This window comes from Zootoca vivipara, chromosome 2, assembly GCF_965207765.1.
Source record: "Zootoca vivipara chromosome 2, rZooViv2.hap1.1, whole genome shotgun sequence".
Taxonomy (NCBI): Eukaryota; Metazoa; Chordata; class Lepidosauria; order Squamata; family Lacertidae; genus Zootoca; species Zootoca vivipara.
This window is the reverse complement of record NC_142584.1, coordinates 121837687-121862227: the sequence shown is the minus strand read 5'-3', so window position 1 is coordinate 121862227 and position 24541 is coordinate 121837687. Positions and strand designations below refer to the sequence as shown.

The 24541-nt window shown below is 47.2% G+C and overlaps 2 protein-coding genes across 3 annotated transcripts; one reads left to right on the top strand and one right to left on the bottom strand.

Moving 5' to 3' along the window:
• Nucleotides 1-3951: 3951 nt before the first annotated feature.
• LOC132591677 (uncharacterized) lies at nt 3952-15467 on the bottom strand. Its single transcript, XM_088663905.1, has 2 exons — nt 15402-15467; nt 3952-8617 (listed from the first exon to the last, which is right to left on the bottom strand). The coding sequence occupies exon 2, from the start codon at nt 8532-8534 to the stop codon at nt 6708-6710; it is 1827 nt and encodes a 608-aa protein (XP_088520031.1). The 5' UTR covers nt 8535-8617; nt 15402-15467; the 3' UTR covers nt 3952-6707.
• A 2055-nt stretch (nt 15468-17522) lies between these two features.
• Nucleotides 17523-23092, top strand: LOC132591676 (uncharacterized). 2 transcript variants are annotated; one of them, XM_088663891.1, is made up of 2 exons: nt 17523-18215; nt 20583-23092. In XM_088663891.1, exon 2 carries the CDS (start codon nt 20678-20680, stop codon nt 22577-22579), a length of 1902 nt encoding a protein of 633 aa, XP_088520017.1. In that variant the 5' UTR covers nt 17523-18215; nt 20583-20677; the 3' UTR covers nt 22580-23092. The 2 variants fall into 2 exon arrangements, with proteins under 2 accessions (XP_088520017.1, XP_088520018.1); XM_088663892.1 differs by lacking the exon at nt 17523-18215 and adding an exon at nt 19590-20009.
• Nucleotides 23093-24541: the final 1449 nt, after the last annotated feature.

The window sequence follows — 24541 nt, the reverse complement described above, 5'->3', positions numbered from 1 at the left end:
TTCCACTGCCGAACAGCTCTTACTGTCAGGAAGTTCTTCCTAATGTTTAGGTGGAATCTTCTTTCTTGTAGCTTGAATCCATTGCTCCGTGTCCGCTTCTCTGGAGCGGCAGAAAACAACCTTCCTCCCTCTTCTATATGACATCCTTTTATATATTTGAACATGGCGATCATATCACCCCTTAACCTTCTCTTCTCCAGGCTAAACATACCCAGCTCCCTAAGCCGTTCCTCATAAGGCATCGTTTCCAGGCCTTTGACCATTTTGGTTGCCCTCCTATGGACACGTTCCAGCTTGTCAGTATCCTTCTTGAACTGTGGTGCCCAGAACTGGACACAGTACTCCAGGTGAGGTCTGACCAGAGCAGAATACAGTGGTACTATTACTTCCCTTGATCTAGATGCTATACTCCTATTGATGCAGCCCAGAATTGCATTGGCTTTTTGAGCTGCTGTATCACACTGTTGACTCATGTCAAGTTTGTGGTCTACCAAGACTCCTAGATCCCCTCGGAACTGTTGTCTTTCAGGATCCCCCACGAATCTAACCCACATTACTGTAATGCAAACATTTCTCCCAAGAAAATAAGGATGTTTTAAAGGGTAGAGGTAAAGGGCTCCTGGCCATTAGGTCCAGTCGTGGATGACTCTGGGGTTGCAGCGCTCATCTCGCTTTACTGGCCGAGGGAGCTCGCGTACAGCTTCTGGGTCATGTGGCCAGCATGACTAAGCCGCTTCTGGCGAACCAGGGCAGAGCAATGGATTCGAACCGCTGACCTTCCGATCGGCAAGCCCTAGGCTCAGCGGTTTAGACCACAGTGCCACCCACGTCCCATTAAAGGGTAAAGGTAAAGGGGCCCCTCACCATTTATCCCAATAAATATCCCAAAATAGGATGTCCTATTTCATTACTACTACTCCTCCTCTGGTTGGCTTCCTATATATATATATATATATATATATATATATATATATATATATATATATATGGAGAGAGAGAGAATTGTAATAAAACCTTTAGCATTAAACATCTTCAGAATGCTTTGTGGATCGACCCAAACAACAGGATTCAAGTTACAAGAAAGGCAACTCCGACTCAATGTCAGGAAGAACTTTCTGGCAGTTAAGAGCTGTTTGACAGTGGAACGGACTCAATTCGTACTACGAAAAATTCGCCTAGCAAGTCGCGGTTTCCCATAGGAATGCATTGAAACTTAATCAATGCGTTCCTCTGGGCTCCGGGGGACTGGCGGCAGTGGCGCTTGCTCTCTTGGCTCGCGGAAGGCAGGCGGTGCGGGGGAAGGACGCTTGCTCGGGGAAGGCAGGCAGGCAGGCAGGCAGGCAGGCAGGCGCTCTTCCCCCGCACCGCCGCACTTTGGCTCTGGGGGGCGGAGCTGAAGTGCGCCGGTGCGGGGGCTGCCGAGGGGGGGGAGAAGCGGAGGATCGGATGGCTTACTTTTCACCGGCTTACCATCACTGGCTTACCATCTCACCGCTTACTTTTTCCTGTAAATATCATTTGAAGTCGTTTACAGTAGTCAACAGCTATCAGTTAGTCAGTCACCCATTTCCACCACCCTCTGAGTGATACCCCTCCCCACCCTTTCTCTATATATAATCGTCTGGGGACTTCTATTCCAGTGTATCTGAAGAAGCTCATACCAAAATAAAAAACTTGGTCTCTAAGGTGCTGCTGGAAGGATGTTTTTTATTTTGTTTCGCTTACGTCAGACCAACACGGCTACCTACCTGTAGTTAAAATACAGGTTAATGCAATTTAAATTTTTAAAATGCAGCCTCGTTTAAAAATGGCCCAAATCAAAACCATAAGAGAGGAAAACATAGGGGTCAGACTGAGTCCAGGCCAAAGGCCAGGCGGAACAGCTCTGTCTTGCAGGCCCTGAAGAAAGATGTCAAATCCCGCAGGGCCCTGGTCTCCTGTGAGAGAGCGTTCCACCAAGTCGGGGCCAGTACTGAAAAGGCCCTGGTCCTAGTTGAGACCAATCTAAGCACCTTATGGCTCGGGATCTCCAAAATGTTATTATTTGTGGACCTTAAGATACACCGTGGGGCATACCAGGAGAGGCGGTCCTGTAGGTACGAGGGCTTTAAAGGTCAAAACCAGCACCTTAAATCTGATCCTGTACTCCACTGGGAGCCAGTGCAGCTGGTAAAACACTGGATGAATATGGTCCCGCAGCAGGGACCCCGTAAGGAGCCTCACTGCGTCATTCTGCACCCGCTGGAGTTTCTGGGGCAGCCCTGCGTAAAGCGAGTTACAGTAATACCTCGGGTTACGAACGCGATCCGTTCCGGATCGCAGTTCGTAACCCGAATAGTTCGCAAACCGAGCGCGATGGGCGCCGCCATTTTGCGCATGCGCAAAGCGCGATTTTCGCGATTTTTGCGCTTTGCGTATGCGCAAATCGCGCGATCGCGCGCGCGCGGCGAAAACACTTCCGGGTTTGCGCAGTTCATAACCCGAACTGTTCGCAAACCGAGGTGGTCGTAACCCGAGGTACGACTGTACAATAATCAAGCCTGGAGGTGACCTTCACATGGATCACTGTGGCCAGATCAGGGCGAGAAACGTAAGGGACCAACTGCTTAATGCAGCGGAGATGGAAAAATGCCACCTTAGCTGTGGCTGCAACCTGCGCCTCCATGGAAAGGGAGGCATCCAAGGTTACACCCAAGCTCTTGACAGAAGGCGCTGGCACTAATTGAGCCCCCGCAACAGATGGGAGTTGGCCCCCCAACCCCATGTCGTCCCGACCCAGCCAGAGGACCTCTGTCTTCGAAGGACTTAACTTCAACCGGCTCCCACCTAGCCATCCAGCCACAGCTTCCAAACACCTGGTCAGTCTGTCCAGGGCTGAGGCAGGGCGGTCCGTCCATCAGCAGATAAATCTGGGTGTCATCAGCATATTGATGACAACCCAGCCCAAAACTCTGGACAATATGGGCAGGGGGACACATGAAGATGTTTAAAAGCATCGGGGAAAGGATTGTGCCCTACGGGACTCCACACACCAAGGAGTGCCGCGGCCACAACTCCTTCCCTAGTGCCACCCTCTGTCCCTGACCTGATATAAAGGGGCGCAGCCATTGTCGGACTGTGCCCTGAATCCCCATGTCGGCAAGGCGGTGGTCTCAAAGTTTGTGATCGACCATGTTGAAGGCTGCTGACAGATCTAAAAAGAATCAGCAGTCCCGACCCGCCTTGATCCAGCTGTCTACGGAGATCATCTGTTAGGGCGACCAGAGCCGCCTCGGTCCCATAACCAGGGCATAGCTGCCAAGTTTTCCCTTTTCTCACGAGGAAGCCTATTCAGCATAAGGGAAAATCCCTTTAAAAAAGGGATACCTTGGCAGCTATGAACCAGGGCGAAAGCCGGACTGAAATGGATCCAGAGCCGATGTTTCATCCAGAAACCTACGCAGCTGATCGGCAACCGCTCTCTCAATTACCTTACCCAGGTATGGAAGATTCGAAACCGGGCGGTAATTGGAAAGAGCTAAATAATAGGTGCTTTCAGTCTTTCTGTCTCTTCATGGTTCCATTATTGCAATTATAACAGTGGGAGTGATGCTGCTGCTCCTATAATATTAATATAACTCTGCTTCCAAATCTCAGCTCCACTTTGGGCAACTCTCCATTCCCAGATACAAACATTTCCAACTCCCTCCCCCAAACACCAAAAACCAGCTCTAGGAGAGAAACAGGTTCTACACTCTAATAACCAATGTATATTCCACATTCCTTCTATTTAAACCGTTTCTCATCTTTTGATGGCCTGGAGAGTTTCCACTCTTACAACTCTTAACACTCCGAGTCTTTTGATCGTTTAAAGACATCCACTACAACGGAACCTCTATCTAATTCCCTAGCACTTCTATGGTTTCTCCCCTGTATGAGTTTGTTGATGTTTTGTAAGAAGTCCACTCTCTCTTTAAAAAAACAAAAACAAAAACAATTTATTAAATTTTCCAATTACATACCAATTATATCATATCAATTATTTCAAATTATACAAATACATATCAATTAAACCAAATATTATGCCAAATCATAAAAAAAAATTTTTGACTTCCCATGCTTCAAAGTCTGGGGATTCTGACTAACGCTACTCCCTGCCATGCTAGTCCAAATTTCAAAATCTTATCATTATAATCCATTATAGTCCCGATCTTTCCCCAGCAATTCTTCTAGTTGTTATTTTCCTCTTTTGTCGCAGCTTTTGAGATAGACATCAATCGAGATTTAACACAAAATCATTCTTCCTGTGTGGGTTTTTTTGTCCAGTCCAGCCTCCCCTTAAATCCTCCTTTTACAAACTGGAGTGCTTCTCCGGCCGCGCAGACATTCAAGCAGGAGCAGACGCCATCTTGAAGATCTCAGATATCATATTCCAGCTTCTCCTCAAAAAGTCCACCGATTGCCGAAATGCAGCTTTTTCAGGCGGGGAACAGCCGAACAGAAATATTCACACTCTTCTTATAACAGATTTATGGCTCCCCCGCCCTTTAGCTGCTCTCTGCCTCCTGAATCTTCAATTAGGCAGCTCTTATCTTGTTCAAATTCAAAGTGTGTCACGGCTCATAAATCCACTTATAATTGTCCAGAAAGTATTTAAGCGAGCTCCAGTGAAAATATAACCAGCTGGGGAGGTTTTGCTCTTACATACTTGGCAAAACAGCGTCCAAAAACATACAGAATATAAATCCTCTATTATATAAACTCCAATAGCCACACAGTTTATTTCCTAATTTCTCGTTTGTTCCAAATATTAAGGACCGTCCGTCCAGGGAAGGTGGTTAGTGCTTCTTAAGGTATCCTATATAATAAAGTCCCTGTGTCCCTGCGCCCAAGCTGTCCCGTGTGTCCCTGGGTTACTGCGCATGGGCCCCAGGGAGACAGGGATTGGACAGCAGAGACTGCACGTGGCCGTTTGCGGTTGGTTGCATCTCAAAGGCTTACAGGCTGAGGCAGCTCTCTGCTCCTCTTCCTGATCAGTTCCCAGCGTCTCTCGGCCTCTCCCCCCCCCAAGGCTACCGCCGTCTCACCGCTTCTCTGCGCGCCTCCTCCAGCCACCCACAGTTGAGCAGGACGCGGCCCTGGCCCGCCACGGCCCGGCCCCTGGCAACAGCCGTCTCTAATAACACAGTGAGAGGAGGGGAAGGGGAAGGGGGAAAACCACGCCAAATGGCTGCAAACGGCAGTCTAATACGACGTTGGGAGGAGGGGAAGGGAAAGGGAGCAAGGAGGGGCTTGCATGGGCTCAGAATGGGGAAGCTACCGCTTGGCATGCTGGGAGTTGTAGTTTTTAGCAGGAGGTTTCCCTCCAAATCGCTGTTCCGCGCCTCGCCTCCCGACTGCTCTAACACTCTCTCTCCCTCCCTCCCTCCCTCCCTCCTGGCCGGACAAGCGCCTCACAAGCGTGAGGAGGAGGCTGCTTTCAAAAACTTTGTACCAGGTGAGAGGGAGGGAGGGAGGGGAAGAAATAGATATGAGGTATCACCCCACGACCCTTCGTGGGGAGGGGAAAGGACTCGAGGGGAGGGGAAACTGAAGCAGGTCAGGGAAGGAGGGTAGTGGGTTACTTTGTGTGTGGGGAGATATTGAGGGGAAACTGAGGCGGGAAAAGGGGTGGTGTGTGTGTGTGTGTCACGCTGCGACTATTAAGGTGGGGGTGGGGAGGCATGTTGTGGCTGCTGATATTGATATTGGGGGCGGGGAGGGTTGGCGAAAAATAATTGTCGTTCTGAGGGGGGAAGGGTGGATAGGGTGGCTCTGGAGAAACTTCAGGTGCTGCAGCAGAGGGGGGAGGGAGGGAATATCGTATGGGCTGCTGGGGGTTGGGCTGGATGACCCCTGGGGTTCCCTTCCAACTACCAACTACACAATTCTATGATAATTGGGGGGGATTTGGGGGGGGAGAAGCGAAGCAGAGATAGGTTAATGTTGGAGGTTTCCAAGCAGAGGTTGGATGGGGTCATCTGTCAGGGATGCTTTGGCTGAGACTCCTGCATTACAGGGGGTTGGACTGGATGACCCCTGGGGGTACCTTTCAACTCTATACAATTCTACGATCACTGCACACCCATGTTCTCTAACCACTGGCTCTGCAGGGATTCAGAGGGGAAACTTGAGGCGCTGCAGCAAGGAAGGAGGAACAGGGAAATACCTTATGGGTGGGCTGCAAGGGGATTGGACTGGATGACCCCTAGGGTTCCCTTCCAACTCTATACAATTCTATGATAATTGCACACCCATGTTCTCTAACCACTGGGATGTTCTAGTGCCCGTTTACTCAACGGGCTGAATTACACTAGTAGAAAATAAAAGGTTTCACTTCCCTTTTCGTTCTGTCCAGATCATTCTTTTCCCCCCTTGATGTGGTATTTCCTTGATTCTCTTATCACTCAGAAGCTGGAATTCCTGGCGGTATCTTCTCCCCCGTTTTTTTGAAGCATGTCCATGAATTTAAATCCAATTGTTTCTCTTAAATCATGGAACTCGCGTCTGGGCCGAGCACCCATGGGGGCCGGAACTCCTAGAGGCCACCCTGTTCGAGCGTAAGAAGTCCACTCTCAGTGAAGCTCTTTCCACACTCCATGCATTTAAATGGTTTCTCCCCTGTGTGAGTCCATTGATGAATTCTAAGGTCTCCACTCTGACTGAAGCTCTTTCCACACTCTATACAGTTAAATGGTTTTCCCTGTGTGCGTCGATTTATGTCTTCTTAGTGTTCCACTACAAGTGAAGCTCTTTCCACACTCCATACATTCAAATGGTTTTTCCCCTGTGTGGGTTTGATTATGTAAATTAAGGTTTCCACTCTGACTGAAGCTTTTTCCACACTCCATGCATTTAAATGGTTTCTCCCCCGTATGAGTCCGTTGATGAATTCTAAGGTTTCCATTCTGACTGAAGCTCTTTCCACACTCCATGCATTGAAATGGTTTCTCCCCCGTATGAGTCTGTTGATGAGTTCTAAGTACTTGATTAGAAGTGAAGCCCTTTCCACACTCCATGCATGCAAATGGTTTCTCCCCTGTGTGAGTTTGATTATGTAAATTAAGGCTGTCACATCTACTGAAGCTCTTTCCACATTCCTTACATTTAAATGGTTTCTCCCCCGTGTGAGTCCGTTGATGAATTCTAAGGTGTCCACTCCCACTGAAGCTCTTTCCACACTCCATGCATTGAAATGGTTTCTCCCCTGTGTGAGTCCGTTGATGAATTCTAAGGTTTCCACTCTGACTGAAGCTCTTTCCACACTCCATGCATTGAAATGGTTTCTCCCCCGTATGAGTCTGTTGATGAGTTCTAAGTACTTGATTAGAAGTGAAGCCCTTTCCACACTCCATGCATGCAAATGGTTTCTCCCCTGTGTGAGTTTGATTATGTAAATTAAGGCTGTCACATCTACTGAAGCTCTTTCCACATTCCTTACATTTAAATGGTTTCTCCCCCGTGTGAGTCCGTTGATGAATTTTAAGGTGTCCACTCTGACTGAAGCTCTTTCCACACTCCATGCATTTAAATGGTTTTTCCCCTGTGTGAGTCCGTTGATGAATTCTAAGGTCTCCACTCTGACTGAAGCTCTTTCCACACTCTATACATGTAAATGGTTTCTCCCCCATGTGAGTCCGTTGATGAATTCTAAGGTCTCCACTCTCATCGAAGCTCTTTCCACACTCCATGCATTTAAATGGTTTCTCCGCTGTGTGAGTTTGATTATGTAAATTAAGGCTGTCACTTCTACTGAAGCTCTTTCCACATTCCATGCATTTAAATGGTTTTTCCCCTGTGTGAGTCCGTTGATGAATTCTAAGGTGTCCACTCCGACTGAAGCTCTTTCCACACTCCATGCATTTAAATGGTTTCTCACCAGTGTGAGTCTGTTGATGAATTCTAAGTTTTCCAGTTTGACTGAAGCTCTTTCCACACTCTGTACATTCAAATGTTTTCCCCCCTGTGTGAGTTTGATTATGTAAATTAAGGCTGTCACTTCTACTGAAGCTCTTTCCACACTCTGTACATTCAAATGTTTTTCCCCCTGTGTGAGTTTGATTATGTAAATTAAGGCTGTCACTTCTACTGAAGCTCTTTCCACACTCCATGCATTTAAATGGTTTCTCCCCTGTGTGAGTCCGCTGATGAATTATAAGTTTTCCATTTGAAGTGAAGCTCTTTCCACACTCCATGCATTTAAATGGTTTCTCCCCCATGTGAGTCCATTGGTGAATTCTAAGGTTTCCACTCTGACTGAAGCTCTTTCCACACTCCATACATTTAAATGGTTTCTCTCCCATGTGAATCCGTTGATGAATTCTAAGGTTTCCACTTTGACTGAAGCTCTTTCCACACTCCATGCATTTAAATGGTTTCTTCCCTGTGTGAGTCCGTTGATGTTTTCTTAGTGTTCCACTGTCACTGAAGTTCTTCTCACACTCCATTCTTTCAGACTGCTTCTCCTCTCTCTTTTCACACTCCATGTATTTAAATGCTTTCTTCATTATTCCCATTGAACGTGGCCCCCCAGAATTCTGACTGTCTTCTCCATTGTCTGCTTTGGGGGGCAAAGAGGGGAGGAACTCCTATTTGTTTTCTAGGAAGAGAAGAAAGGAATATTACAGACATCAATCAGCACATGCTCTTATTTTAAAATCTCTCTTGTCCTCCATGTTCCCAGTTTTCAGCAAATACAAATGAAATAATGCCAAATAATGGTAATGCAGTTCAAAAGCATTATCTTAGAATACGGTTGAACTGTGCGGTTTATTTTTGTAATCAAAAGTGGTTTCTCACAGGAAAGGGAGCTGCTCTATGTCCATGAACCTGCCCACTATTCATCAGGGTCCTAAGTTCATCATGAAGTTCTTCATCATCTGCACAATAATCCCCCACCCCTTAGGCCACATTTTGTCCCCTTCGGCCTCTAGATCTTTATTAATCATCTGCACAGTCCCTTTGGCCTCTGGAGGTGCATACTGACCATTTTGGGAGACCCATATATAAGTCCAGTGAGAAGGCTTGGTGCTTGTGCTCAGCTGAAGGAGTGCTCAGGTAGGAGAATGTTCTTGGGGTTGGACCTCCATCTCTCAGCCTTGCATCATTGCATGGAGAGAGCTGGAGATGCAGAAGGAAATCAGCTGGAGCCTGACTGCTGGGAATCCCAGATTAAAACATCCAACCCAATTATTATTCACTATAATTATATGCCGCCGAGTCTCGCACCTGCCTCCTGCCACTGGCCTATCTTAGTGGAGAATCCCAGTCCAAGCCTCTCTCACTGTTCTTCCCCCTTTGCTCCTACTGGAAACTATTTATTAAATTTGTATATTTATCTTCATCTGAAGATCACAATATGAAAATATGTGTGACGCTGAAAAGGTGAATATTAAAGGTGAAGAATACTGATTGTGGGAAAGAAAAGAAAGAAGATTACCGTATATACTGGCGTATTAGACGGCTTTTGAACCCAGGAAATTTTTTTCAAAAGTTGGGGGCCCGTCTTATACGCCGGGTCCAAGAATCTGCAGTCACCGCATACGGTGGGGGGAGCTCAAAAACGGCCGCATCCCCACTGTATGCAGTGACCATATGAACGCAAAGAAGCGCGCTCGGGAGGGGGCTGCTCCCCGCCAGGGAGAATGGCTCCCTCATGGCTTTGTGACCTTGATCAGCGCAGAGATACAGTTTTGTGTATTTCATTGGTGTCAAGCTGCTGCCTCTTCTCTTTTTGTCAGCGCAAAGCAAAGGGATCTCTCCGTCTCTCTCTCTCTCCGCTCTCTCTTTCACTGCTGCTCAGCGTCTTTCGCTGGCTGTGTGAGCCTCCGATGTCTCTGCCCCTCTATCGCTATCCTCTCTATGGTTTCTCTCCCTCTCCCTGGCTTCTATTCCCCTTTTGCTCACTGAGCCAGCCTCGTTGTCTCTCTCGCCGCTCTCTCTTTCACTGCTGCTCAGCGTCTTTCGCTGGCTGTGTGAGCCTCCGATGTCTCTGCCCCTCTATCGCTATCCTCTCTATGGTTTCTCCCCCCCCCTTTTGCTGTCTCTGCCTCCCTCTCCCTCTCCCTCCTTTTGATCGATGTCTCTGCTTCTCTATCTCTCCTGTCTCTGGCTTCTTTCCCCCTCTCAATAACTAAGCAAGCAAGCAAACAAACAAACCACCATTTCCCCGGCTGCAGACTTGAGTGCTGGAGAAGACAGCCTCCCCTCCCCGCCAAAAAAGGGCTGGAGTACATCCCAAATTCTATATTTTAACTTGAAAAGTAAGGGGTCGTCTTATACGCCCAGTCGCCTTATACGCCAGCATATACGGTACTCTGGAGAAAGGAAGGGAAACCAGTGATGTTTCCGCCTGAGTGTAAAGAAGAAACCAGTCTTCAAACCATTCCACGGCTGTTTTTCTCAGCCATGATTGTGTATTAGAACCTTTGCCACAGATTTCTTTTTTTCTCTTTCAGGTAAATCTTTATTTACTATCTTAAATTCATACTTCTTTAAACTTAATCACAATTGTAACAAACTATTAACTACAGCATTTCTTCTTCCCCTAAATTCATTTTAACACTATCTCACATAATAAATGTAAATTAACTTAGAAATAATAATAATAATAAACCATCTATATAAGAAAATAAAAAGGATTAAGACATTGCTGACTTCCCGACATTTCCCGATGTATTTTACCTTTACAACATTGAAAGTTATCCTATTCTTACTCAATTTTTAGTATATTCTTATAACATGTCATATCCAGTTCCTTTATTTAATCGCATAATATTTATATTTATATTTATACAAGTCAATCAAATGCCACCATAGAGATTGTATCATTCTTATATTTTTGCAGATATTTCTTATACATGTCCCACTTTTGTATGAATGATTGTTTTGTATTTCCCCTTAACCTGTCTGTTAATTGAGCCAGTTCAGCAAATTCTAAGAGTTTATCTTGCCATTCCCTTACTGTAGGTATCTTTTTTCCTTTCCAATTTGCCGCATACGGCATATAAGAACATTTCTCTTCTATTTTTTGGAATGTTCTTACCTAATATTCTGAGAAGGAACACTTCTTATCAGAAATGAGGTTCCAAAATTCCTTAACTTTTCGGCAGGCCCACCACATGTGGTACATGTCTCCCTTTACTTCTCCACATTTCCGACATTTATCCGATTTTTTTAAAATCTGACATTTTAGCCATATATTTCATCCACACACACCTTTAGTGTGGGCAGTAGTGCAGTAAAGCAGGGCGGGGGGAGGGAGGGACAGCGCTGCAAGTGGTCAGACCCACTGTACCTTCCTAAGCAAGCAACTTTGGGGGTGAACAATTTCCTTTAAAAAGCTCTTCCCCAGGGGCCGGCAGGGGTTTCTACGCTACTGAGTGTGGACACCTTGGATTCATAGTGTTAGGGTCTCAAGAACCCTTAAGATCCAGTTCCACCAACTCCCAAGTAACTGAGCCCCTGAGCCCCTAGGGCAGGCTTGTCCAAAGTCCATTTCAGGGGCCTAATCCGGCCCCTGTGGCAGTTTATTTTCTGTGGTAAAAGTCTAAATAAAGTTCCACTTTTCAACTTCTACTCTAAAAAAAGGTCCACAACTTTGGTTGGCCCTTTGACAGGCCCTCACGGCCCTTCACTTCATCAAATCTGGCCCTCTTTGGACACCACTGCCCTAGGGGAACCTTCTATGCTGAGGTGAGGCATCTCTGGCCCTCCAGATGTGGTTGGACACAAAGTACCATCATCCCAAGGAAAGATGGCATATGGCCAGGGATGAGGGGAGCCTTATCTGGTGGGACACACTTTCCCCTTCTTCTTCCTCCCCTGAAAACCCTGAATATCTGTATTTCATTTCCTCCTTCTTCCCTGATCTCTAAGATCTTCCTAATATAATCCAACTGCACGCATTCCCTAATCATCCTGCACCACTGACTTCCCGAGGCTGCTGCATTGTGTCGAGGACACTGGCAATGGGACAGCACCTTCCACTGGATGAGAGGATAGAGTAGGCATTGGCAACCTCCGGCCCACGGGCTGGATGCGGCCCACGGAGGCCGTTTATCCGGCCCACGAGCCACATTGAAATTGCAATAGTAGTAATAATAATAATAATGCAGGCTTTTAAGGGGCAAACACGGGACCCCACCCATTTCCATAGCAGTCTTCCCAATCTCTTAAATCCCACAGATGTGAGATCTGATATAGTGGGAATATATAGCCGGCATTTAAGTGATAGTGGAGAAAGAATGAGTTGGACAATAATATTAAGGATGCATACTGTTGTAAGAATGTAGTAGATAAATAGCGGAATATATAACAACGGGAATACATTCATGTTTAAAATATAATTTATGCATTGGGGATTAACAGGAAGTCAAAACTGTGGTTATATATGATTCTGAAATGAGGGGGAATCCCCCCCCTTTTTAATGTTTGCTCACTTAGCTTGGGGTTATATGTATTTTCCTTTTTGTTCTCATGCCAAACTATAAAAGATAACAACTTAGGTGGAGTGGTATAAAAATAATTATTATTCTATTAAAAGGTATAGTCTTATAGGATATGTGATAGAGAACAGCATAGTGAAAAACAATACAGTGGTACCTCGGTTTAAGTACACAATTGGTTCCAGAACTCTGTACTTAAGCTGAAGCGAACTTTAGAATCCTAGAGTTGGAAGAGACCACAAGGGTCATCCAGTCCAACCCCTTGCCAAGCAGGAAACACCATCAAAGCATTCCTGACAGATGGCTGTCAAATCTTCGCTTGGAGGGCAGCTTTGGTTCGAAGGCAATAGTTTTCCCCCCGTCTGCAACAAAGAGATATTCCACCCCCCTCCTCTCTTGGGCTGGCGACCTCCAGATCTAGGGCTCTCCCCCTTCCTTTCCCCGTCTCCCCACTACCCCTTTGAAGTGCCATAGCATAAGAGAATCTGAGAACTGGAAGGGCCTGAAGAGTCATAGGATCATAGAGTTGGAAGAGACCACAAGGGCCATCCAGTCCAACCCCCTGCCGAGCAGGCAACGCCATCAAAGCATTCTTGACATATGCCTGTCAAGCCTCTGCTTAAAGACCTCCAAAGAAGGAGACTCCACCACACTCTTTGGCAGCAAATTCCACTGCCGAACAGCTCTTACTGTCAGGAAGTTCTTCCTAATGTTGAGGTGGAATCTTCTTTCTTGTAGTTTGAATGCACTGCTCCGTGTCCGCTTCTCTGGAGCAGCAGCAGAAAACAATCTTTCTCCCTCCTCTATATGACATCCTTTTATATATCTGAACATGGCTATCATATCACCCCTTAACCTTCTCTTCTCCAGGCTAAACATACCCAGCTCCCTAAGCCGTTCCTCATAAGGCATCGTTTCCAGGCCTTTGACCATTTTGGTTGCCCTCCTCTGGACACGTTCCAGCCTGTCTGTATCCTTCTTGAACTGTGGTGCCCAGAACTGGACACAATACTCCAGGTGAGGTCTGACCAGAGCAGAATACAGTGGTACTATTACTTCCCTTGATCTAGATGCTATACTCCTATACTTTCCCATTTAAAGTAATGGAAAGTGGATTAATCTGTTCCAGACGGGTCCGCGGAGTACTTAAACTGAAAGTACTCAAAAAGAAGCATCCTTAAACCGAGGTATGACTGTACTCAGTGGCGGAGCTTCATGCTATGGCACCAGGGGCGGGGTCTGGCGCCTATTCTGGAGGCGGGGCGGGCAGCCGCCCTTCACCCCCGCTTGCTCTGCCACTGACTGTACAATGTTATAACAAATGATTAACTGTTTAATGTAATTTTTTGTTTTATTGTGATTATTAGTTTGTTTTTTGGTACAAAGAAAGTCTAATAAAAATGTATCTTAAAAAAGAAGATATACTGTGGTGGGAATATTGGTGGAATGGAGAGAAGGAGTTGGGCACAGGTATCTCTGGATAGGAACCCTTTAGATGCTTCTCCAGAGAAACACAGGCATGTGGGTGAGACTGTAGTTGCCAAGACAGAAGCCTCAAAGGGCGGAAATCATAAAGGGGGCTTCCTCCCTTTCCTCTTTCCCCCCATGGTTAGACTCCCTATAACAGCCCCCAGCGCCCCATGCAGGAGCTGACCTGGGACTTCTGGCAGGGCAAGGACTGAGCTTCAAGGGAGGAGAGGGTGGGTGGATCAGGCCTCCTGTTCAGGGATCTCTCCCTGGTCGACTCAAAGTCATGGCAGATTCCTGGGCAGGAGGGAGAAGTCAAGGCAAGCAGCCCCCAAGTCTCTCTCTCTTTCTCCAAGATGGCTTCCCTCCCTCCCTCCCTCCGCCCCCCAACTTCCTCTGCCCTCCACCCCCCCCCTCAATCTCCCCTTCGCCCAGAGGTTTCCCTGGCTGGCTCCCCCTTCGCCCTGCCCACCAAATCTCCCCCAATCTAGCCTACCTCTCCATCCAGAGGGGCCTCGCCAGATGAGCAAGGAGGGGGGAGAGGAGGGAGACAGGGTGGGGTCTCTATCCAGGCCCCCCCTCCATTAACCCTTCCATGGACTCCCTCTCTCTAGACCAGGCATGTACAAAGTGCATTTTGAGGCCCTAATCTCTCTGCCTATTCTCTCTGAGTTCTAAAAAAGGACAACTTTGGTCTTCACTTCATTAAATCTGGTCCTCTTTGACAAAAGTTTGGCCCCCCCTGCTCTAGACAAGAGGGACCCACCAAGCCTTGCCCCAGAGATGCCTGCCAGGGGGAAACCAGAACACGCCGAGGGGCGCGGAATGGAGGCCTCACTTCAAGTCCCAGCCCTGCTTGGGGATGGGGGTCCTCGCGGGGACCCCCTTGGCAGGTCGCCCATTTCTATTCCCTCAAAGGCGCCCAGGGGGGGGGGCAGGGGAGCTGAGCATCTCTTGACAGCTGGGCACCTCCTTGCGCTGCAAAGGAGACCTTGCAATGCAAACCCTGCCGGTGCTCCCTCTGCAGAAAGGCTCCCCCCCGAACCCCCATTGGAAAAGGCAGGAAGGCTGGTTTCTTTTGGGGGGTAGGGCTTGCAATGCGAACCCTGAGAATGGAGGGTCCCCCATCTGCAGCAGGATTCCATGGATCAGGGCCTGTGCAGATAGCGCCCAGGGAGGGAGTTGTTCTGGGGGGGGGTCTCTGCCCCCTTTCCTCCCTCCCTTCCCCCCCAGCTCTACCTCTTTGTCCTCCCTGCTCCCCCCCCCCGCTCTTCTCTTCTCTTCCCATTTCCCTTCCCGCTCTCCAAGGACGCGCCCCCTCCTTTATCCCAGCAGGGCCTCCCCTACTTGCCTTTCACCCCCCCCCCAAATCCTGCCCTCCCTTCCCAGCTGCTCTGTTTGCAGATTCAGGGAGAGCAAAAGCGCGTCTTTATCTGTCTCCCCCCCCCAATATATAGATATATTTTGCACCTTTTTCCTCCTCCTCTGCAGACCTGCTCCTCTTCCGGGAATGTGGATGGAGGCCCCTCCCCCTCCCCCTTGGCCCCTCCCCCTCCCAACCTCCCTGCCTCTCTAGGAAGCGGAGCTCACTGACCCTTTGGGGGGGAGGAATGAGTGACGCCTCCCTCCCAGAAGACACAAATTCTCCTCCTTCTGTTTCTTTCCTGATCATCTCCCAGGTTCGATCCCCGGAGGCGGCAGGGAAAGAGACCCCCCCCGCCTCCCCAAAAGTCCTCCGGGGCACGAAGGTGACATTCCCCCTTCCTCTCTTTTCATCCTCTGCAGGTGTTACAGGAATTTTTAGAAGGATGGGGCAGGGGGGTTGTCCCTCCAGCAGGCAGTGTGCTCCCCCCCTTCCTTCCTTCCTTCCTTCCTTCACACACCCAATGTCTCCTCCAAGCCCCACATAAGGAAATGGCTCCCAAGGGGGGATCTTGGGACATGAGCAAGGGCAGCCCTGATCCCTAAAGCGGGAGCCCAGATATTCAGCAACTCCTCTACCTGAGTGATAATCTCTGGCGTCCTGACACGGGTTTGGGGCTTGGAACAGTAACTTACAACAACCCTAAAGGGCAGTCCAGAGTCCTTATTACAGGAGCCTTTTAGAAATAGGGACTGGTGTTTGAACTTGGGCTTTGCTAGTACTTTGGCCACCTCATGAGAAGAGAAGACTCCCTGGAAAAGACCCTGATGTTGGGAAAGATGGAGGGCACAAGGAGAAGGGGACGACAGAGGACGAGATGGTTGGACAGTGTTCTCGAAGCTACCAACATGAGTTTGACCAAACTGCGGGAGGCAGTGCAAGACAGGAGTGCCTGGCGTGCTCTGGTCCATGGGATCACGTAGAGTTGGACATGACTAAATGTCGGACATGACCAAAGAGTCGAACACGACTAAAAGTCGGACACAACCAAAGGGTGCTAATCAATGGCTCCGCTACATCCTGGTGAGAAGTGCCATAGGGTTCTGTCTTGGGCCCAGTCTTATTCAACATCTTTATCAATGACTTGGATGATGGGCTTGAGGGCATCCTGAGCACGTTTGCAGACTACACCAAAATGGGAGGGGTGGCTAATACCCCAGAGGACAGGATCACACTTCAAAATGACCTTAACAGATTAGACAACTGGGCCAAAGCAAACAAGAGGAGAAATGTAACTGGGCCAAAGCAAACAAGAAGGAGAAATGTAAAGTACTGTTGTTGTTTAGTTGTGACCCCATGGACCATAGCATGCCAGGCAAAGTACTACACTTGGGCAAAAAAAATGAAAGGCACCAATACAGGATGGGAGACACCTGGCTAGAGAGCAGTACATGTGAAAAGGATCTAGGAGTCTTGGTAGACCACAAACTTGACATGAGTCAACAGTGTGATGCAGCAGCTAAAAAAGCCAATGCAATTCTGGGCTGCATCAATAGGAGTATAGCATCTAGATCAAGGGAAGTAATAGTACCACTGTATTCTGCTCTGGTTAGGCCTCACCTGGAGTACTGTGTCCAGTTCTGGGCAGCACAGTTCAAGAAGGATACTGACAAGCTGGAACGTGTCCAGAAGAGGGCAACCAAAATGGTCAAAGGCCTGGAAACGATGCCTTATGAGGAACGGCTTAGGGAGCTGGGCATGTTTAGCCTGGAGAAAAGAAGGTTAAGGGGTGATATGATAGCCATGTTCAAATATATATAAAAGGATGTCATATAGAGGAGGTTTAGGTAGGTAGCCGTGTTGGTCTGAGTCGAAGCAAAATAAAAAAATTCCTTCAGTAGCACCTTAAAGACCAACTAAGTTTACATTTTGGTATGAGCTTTCGTGTGCATGCACACTTCTTCAGATACACTAGATACACTTTTCTAGTGTATCTGAAGAAGTGTGCATGCACACGAAAGCTCATGCCAAAATATAAACTTAGTTGGTCTTTAAGGTGCTACTGAAGGAATTTTTTTATATAGAGGAGGGTGAAAGGTTGTTTTCTGCTGCTCCAGAGAAGCGGACATGGAGCAATGGATTCAAACTACAAGAAAGAAGATTCCACCTCAACATTAGGAGCTGGTTTCAGTTGCCGGCAGGGGAGGAGACGCCCCTCCCTGGAGAAGACTCGGGGGGGGGGGCGGTGTATGTGAAGCTTGCACAGCTGGACAACTCTCTGCTCGGGCCTCCCCCCTCTCCCACCCTCATTTCGACAGAGCTGCTCTTGTTCGTAGCTCTATGGGCAGACGCATTCGGAAAGGAACCCGAAGCACTTCGGAAATGTCCAAGGGGAGGGAGAGGGGGAGGGGAGAGGAGCCCCTCCCTCCGAGGGGGCGCGTCCTTGGAGAGCCCCCAGGAAAGGAAATCGGAAGAGAATAGCGGACGAGGGAAGCGGAGGGCCAGAAAGGAGGACAAAGAGCTAATGCTGGAGGGCGGGGAAGGGGGAGAAAGAAAGGGGGCAGAGACCCCCCCTTCCTGGGCGCTATCTGCAGAGGCCCCGATCCATGCAATCCGGCTGCAGAGGAGGGGGGGAAAGGTGCTAAATCTATGTATATATTGTGGGGGGCGGGAGAGAGATAAAGATGCGCTTTTCCTCCCCCTGAATCTGCAAACAGGGCAGCTGGGAAGGGAGGGCAGGATTTGGGGCGAGGGGGGGGTGAAAGGAAAGTAGGGGAGTTCCCCCCTTCCTTCTGTGGATCAGGCGAGGGGGGGTGCGCCTCGCGCCCGTGGAGATCCCCCAGCCCTTTATATTACAGGAAAGGAAATCGGAAGAGAATAGCGGACGAGGGAAGCGGAGGGCCAGAAAGGAGGACAAAGAGGGGGCGATGGGCAGGGAGAGAAAGGGGGCAGAGACCCCCCCCCAAGAACAACTCCCTTCCTGGGCGCTATCTGCAGAGGCCCTGATCTATGCAATCCGGCCCCCCCCAAAAAAAATCAGAGATCAGCCTTCCCACCATTTCCTATGGGAAATGCAGCGGGGGAGGGTTCGGGGGGGGGGGCTTTCTGCAAAGGGAGCACCGGCAGGGTTTGCATTGCAAGGTCTCATTTGCAGCGCAAGGAGACGCTCAGCTGCCAAGAGACGCTCAGCTGCCAAGAGATGCTCAGCTCCCCTGCCCCCCCCCCCGGCGCCTTTGAGGGAATAGAAATGGGAGGCCTGCCAAGGGGGTTCCCACGAGGACCCCCATCCCCAAGCAGGGCTGGGACTTGAAGCGAGGCCTCCATTCCGCGCCCCTCTGCGTGTTCTGGCAAGAATCCCTGGGATGCCGCGATCCTGGCTCCATGCAGGTGCCGAGGCAAGGCTTGGTGGGTCCCTTTTGTCTAGAGATGGGGAGACCACTGAAGGGTTAAAGGGGGAGAGAGAGGCCTGGAAGGGGCCCTCCCTCTCCCTCCTCTCCCCCCTCCTTGCTCACTTGGCGAGGCCCCTCCGGATGGAGAGGGGGGGGGCGCTTGGGAGAGATTTGGCAGGAAGGCTGAGCCGGCCAGGGGGGCCTCTGGGCAAAGGGGAGACTGGGGGGGTGAAGGGCAGAGGAAGTTGGGGGGCAGGGAGAGGAAGGGAAGCACCCTTGGGGGAGGAATCAAAGCCAGCATTGGCAGGAGGTGGGAAAAGAAAGAGAGAGAGAGACTTGGGGGCTGCCTGCCTTGACTTCTCCCTCCTGCCCAGAAATCTCCTTTGAGTCGACCAGGGAGAGATCCCTGAAGAGGAGGCCTGATCCACCCACCCTCTCCTCCCTTCAAGCTCAGGCCTTGCCCTGCCAGAAGTCCCAGGTCAGCTCCTGCATGGGGCGCTGGGGGCTGTTATAGGGAGTCTAACCATGGGGGGAAAGAGGAAAGGGAGGAAGCCCCCTTTATGATTTCCGCCCTTTGAGGCTTCTGTCTTGGCAACTACAGTCTCTCCCACATGCCTGTGTTTCTCTGGAGAAGCATCTAAAGGGTTCCTACCCAGAGATACCTGTGCCCAACTCCTTCTTAAATCTGTGGGATTTAACCGATTGGGAAGATTGTTATGGAAATGGTTGGGCTTCCTCCCACCCCCCAGCCTCTGTAATTATTACTACAATTGTTATTTTTATTTATTTATTGAATCTATTAGTAGCTTTCTCCTGCCCAGGGCAGCCCAAAGTGACTTACAACCAGTAGTAGTAGTAGTAGTAGTAGTTGTTATGCTCCACGGTGAGACTCCTAGGTCTTCTTTGTCACATTTCCTGTATTTGGGGGGGGGCAGAGAGAAGGCTGTTCTCAGGGCCTGCTCCACCGTGAGGGAGACTGAGGCTGCCCCCTCAGGCAGCAGATGCAGAGAGGGGCAAGGAGGGGACTGAGCTGAGTGCCATTTGGCCTGCCCTGATTTCACCCTCTATCCTCTCATCCAGGGGAAGGTGCTGTCCCATTGCCAGTGTCCTCGACACAATGCAGCAGCCTCAGGAAGTCAATGGTGCAGGATGATTTGGGAATGTGTGCAGTTGGACTATATTAGGAAGATGTTGGAGATCATGGAAGGAGGAGGAAATGAAATACAGATATTCAGCATTTTCAGAAGAGGGGGAAGATGGCGAAAGTGTGTCCCACCAGATAAGACTCCCATCATCCCTGGCCATGGGCCATCCTTACTTTGGCAGGTGGTATTTTGTGTCCAACCACATCTGGAGGGTCAGAGATGCCTCACCTCAGCATAGAAGGTTCCTCTAGGGAAGCATTTCTCAACCTTGGATCCTTGCATGCACATGGAAGCTCAAACCAATGACAAACTTACTTGGTCTCTAAGGAGCTACTGGAAGGAATTTTTCTATTTTATTTTTATCTAGACCCTAAAACTACAAATCCAATGTGCCCACACTCGGCAGGGGTGGGGGATTATTGTTCAGAGGATAAAGAATTTCATGGTGAACTTAGGACCCTGATGAATAGTGGGCAGGTTCATGGACATAGAGCAGCTCCCTTTCCTGTGAGAAACCTCATTATTTAAAAAAAAAATTCCACAGTTCAACCGTATTCTAAGATAATGCTGCTCATTAACGTTGATTAAGGGTTAGGAAAGCTTGTTGTAGCATTACCATTATTTAGCATTATTTCATTTGCCTTTCCTAAAAATTTAGAACATATGGAGGACAGGTCATGAGATAATGTACGAGATTTTAAAATACAAGAAGGTGCTAATTGATGTGTGTAATATACCTTTGTTCTCTTCCTAGAAATCAAATAGGGTCCGTCCCCACCCCCCACCCCGTCGAAAGAAGACAATGGAGAAGGCAGTCAAAATTATGGTGGGCCATGTCCAATAGGAATAATGAAGAAATCATTTAAATACATGGAGTGTGAAAAGAGAAAGGAGAAACAATTTGAAAGTATGGAGTGTGGGAAGAGCTTCAATGGCAGTGGAACACTAAGAAAACATCAACAGACTCACATAGGAGAGAAACCATTTAAATGCATGGAGTGTGGAAAGAGGTTCAGTCAGAGTGGAAAACTTACAATTCATCATCGAACTCACACTGGGGAGAAACCATTTAAATGCATAGAGTGTGGAAAGAGCTTCAGTCAGAGTGGAAACCTTAGAATTCATCAACTGAGTCACACAGGAGAGAAACCATTTAAATGCATGGAGTGCGGAAAGAGCTTCTGTCAGAGTGGAGACCTTAAAATTCATCAACGGACTCACACAGGGGAGAAACCATTTAAATGCATGGAGTGTGGAAAGAGCTTCAGTCAGAATGGACACCTTAGAATTCATCAACGGACTCACACAGGGGAGAAACCATTTAAGTGCACGGAGTGTGGAAAGAGCTTCAGTCACAGTGGAACATTAAGAATTCATCAACGACGTCACACGGGGGAGAAACCATTTAAATGCATGGAGTGTGGAAAGAGCTTCAGTCACAGTGGAACATTAAGAATTCATCAACGAAGTCACACGGGGGAGAAACCATTTCAATGCATGGAGTGTGGAAAAAGCTTCACTGAGAGTGGAAAACTTAGAAATCATCAACGGGAACACACTGGGGATAAACCATTTAAATGCATGGAGTGTGGAAAGAGCTTCAGTCAGAGTGGAGACCTTAGAATTCATCAATGGACTCACACAGGAGAGAAACCATTTAAATGCATGGAGTGTGGAAAGAGCTTCAGTCAGAGTGGAGACCTTAAAATTCATCAACGGACTCACACAGGAGAGAAACCATTTAAATGCATAGAGTGCGGAAAGAGCTTCAGTCAGAATGGACACCTTAGAATTCATCAACGGACTCACACAGGGGAGAAACCATTTAAATGCATGGAGTGTGGAAAGAGCTTCAGTCAGAGTGGAGACCTTAGAATTCATCAACGGACTCACACAGGAGAGAAACCATTTAAATGCATGGAGTGTGGAAAGAGCTTCAGTCACAGTGGAACATTAAGAATTCATCAACGAAGTCACACGGGGGAGAAACCATTTCAATGCATGGAGTGTGGAAAGAGCTTCACTGAGAGTAGAAAACTTAGAAATCATCAACGGGAACACACTGGGGATAAACCATTTAAATGCATGGAGTGTGGAAAGAGCTTCAGTCAGAGTGGAGACCTTAGAATTCATCAACGGACTCACACAGGAGAGAAACCATTTAAATGCATGGAGTGTGGAAAGGGCTTCAGTCAGAGTGGAGACCTTAGAATTCATCAACGGACTCACACAGGAGAGAAACCATTTAAATGCATGGAGTGTGGAAAGAGCTTCAGTCACAGTGGAACATTAAGAATTCATCAACGAAGTCACACAGGAGAGAAACCATTTGAATGCATGGAGTGTGGAAAGAGTTTCAGTCAGAGTGGAACACTAAGAAGACATCAACGGACTCACACAGGGGAGAAACCATTTAAATGCATGGAGTGTGGGAAGAGCTTCACTGATAGTGGATCACTTAGAATTCATCAACGGACTCACACTGGTGAGAAACCATTTAAATGCATGGAGTGTGGAAAGAGCTTCAGTCAGAGTGGAGACCTTAGAATTCATCAACGGATTCACACGGGGCATAAACCATTTAAATGCATGAATTGTGAAAAGAGCTTCAGTGGGAGTGGAGACCTTAGAAGACATCAACGGACTCACACGGGGGAGAAACCATTTCAATGTATGGCGTGTGGAAAGAGCTTCAGTCAGAGTGGACTTCTTACAAAACATCAACAAACTCATACAGGGGAGAAACCATAGAACTGTTAGGGAAGTGGATAGAGGTTCAGTTGTAGTGAAAGTCTTACAAACCACCTAAAGACTCTGAGGGGTAAGAGCTGTAAGAGTGGAAACTCTACAAGCCATGAATTAACTCAAAGAAGGGAAATGGTTTAAATAGAAGGATTGTGGGTTGAACCTATTTCTCTCTTTTTGTGTGTGTAATATAATCTTTATTGGTTTCCCAAACTTCATACTTCCCATATAGATTACATTACATTGTACATTTGTAGCTTCCTTATATGAGCTGACTTACCTTCTTCCTTCTTCTGACTTCTTCATGTCGCTTTTAAATTATTTGCATAGTCTTAGTTCGTCTTGTGCACTATTGTTTGTTTACAGACTTATCTATTAATTGTAAGTAGATAACCCTTTCTATATATACAAATCTTGTCTATCTTACTATTTGTGGATACATTTAATTATTTTGATTACCTTGTAGTTCATGCTGTCATTATTACTGTTAATCCAATAAAAATATTTATATGCACATTATGAGGTTTAATTCAATTCTACTGGTTTCTCTATTTCACACAAATCTTTTCTATATTGATATATATATCACAGATTTTTCCCATTCTTTTTGAAATGTTTCATCGATCGCCCTGTTGTCGCATTTTCCCCGTTAATTTAGCCAGTTCTGTGTACTCCAATACCTTCTGTTGCCAATCTTCCACCGTTGGCACTTGTTGTTTCCACATCTGAGCTAGCAATAGTCTCGCCGCAGTTGTAGCATATGGGAACAGTTTTTTATTAATCTTAGCAATATCTTCTCCAACCATTCCTAACAAGAATGCTTCCGTTTTTTTTCTGGAATGTGTATATAAGAATATTCTTTAATTAATTGTATGTAATCTCCCAGTAAGTTTTCACCTTGTTGCATAAGCACCACACGTGGAAAAAATACCTTCTTTCACCCCACATTTCCAACCATTTTTGTTTCCTGTTTTATACATCCTTATTAGTTTGGTTGGAGTGAGGTGCCATCTATACATCATTTTAAATAGAATTTCTATTAACAATGTACATGCCATGAATTTTAACCCTGTGTTCCATAATTTTGACCATTTTTCATATTCAATATTATGACCTACATCCATTGCCCATTTGGTCATAACATCCTTAATTTCTTCATCTTTTGTATGGCATTTGAGTAAAAACTCATCGATTTTAGACAATGTTTTTATATTGTTTTGTAATACTGCCATTTCTAGTATTAATTTTGTGTGTTCGAAACCTCTTGGTTTTTTTATCTTTTAAAATGATATCATTCATTTGATGGTACACCATCCAGCTTGTTAACTTGTCCTTTAATTCCTCATATGGCCTGATCTTAATTGTGTTATTTTCTTCCACCAGCATGTCTCTGTAAGTTAACCATTCTCCCTTCATATTTCATTTTTTTACTGAAAAGGGTTCCTGGGGTGACAACCACCATAGTGTTTTCCTTTTAAACCAATCCTGGTATCTCGTACATACCTCATACAAAGGTCTTTTTATAATATGGTTTAGAAAGTCTCGATGTACTCTGGCCTTGTCTTACCAAAGGTATGCATGCCACCCATATCTGTTTCAAAACCCCTCCAAATCTAATATATCCGTATTTCCAATCTAAACCATTCTTTCAGCCATGTTATACATGCCGCTTCATAATATATTTTGAGATCCGGCAATGAGAAGCCACCCCTTTCCCTTTTATCCGTCAGTAGTTTGAATTTTATTCTAGGTTTCTTCCCCTGCCACACAAACCTAGAAATTGTTTTCTGGCATTCTCCAAACTGGCCGAATCCAGTAATAATTGGGATGTTTTGGTATAGGAAGAGCATCTTGGGTAGGACACTCATCTTGATCATGACTATTCTCCCCCAGAAGGACAATTTCAATCTATTCCATATTTCCAAATTTGTTTTTACTTCCTTCCATGTTAATGGGGGGAAATCTCCA

Excerpts from the sequence above, each read along its gene's own strand:
- LOC132591677 (XM_088663905.1), bottom strand. The coding sequence starts at position 8,534 with ATGGGAATAATGAAGAAAGCATTTAAATACATGGAGTGTGAAAAGAGA.
- LOC132591676 (XM_088663891.1), top strand. The coding sequence starts at position 20,678 with ATGAAGAAATCATTTAAATACATGGAGTGTGAAAAGAGAAAGGAGAAA.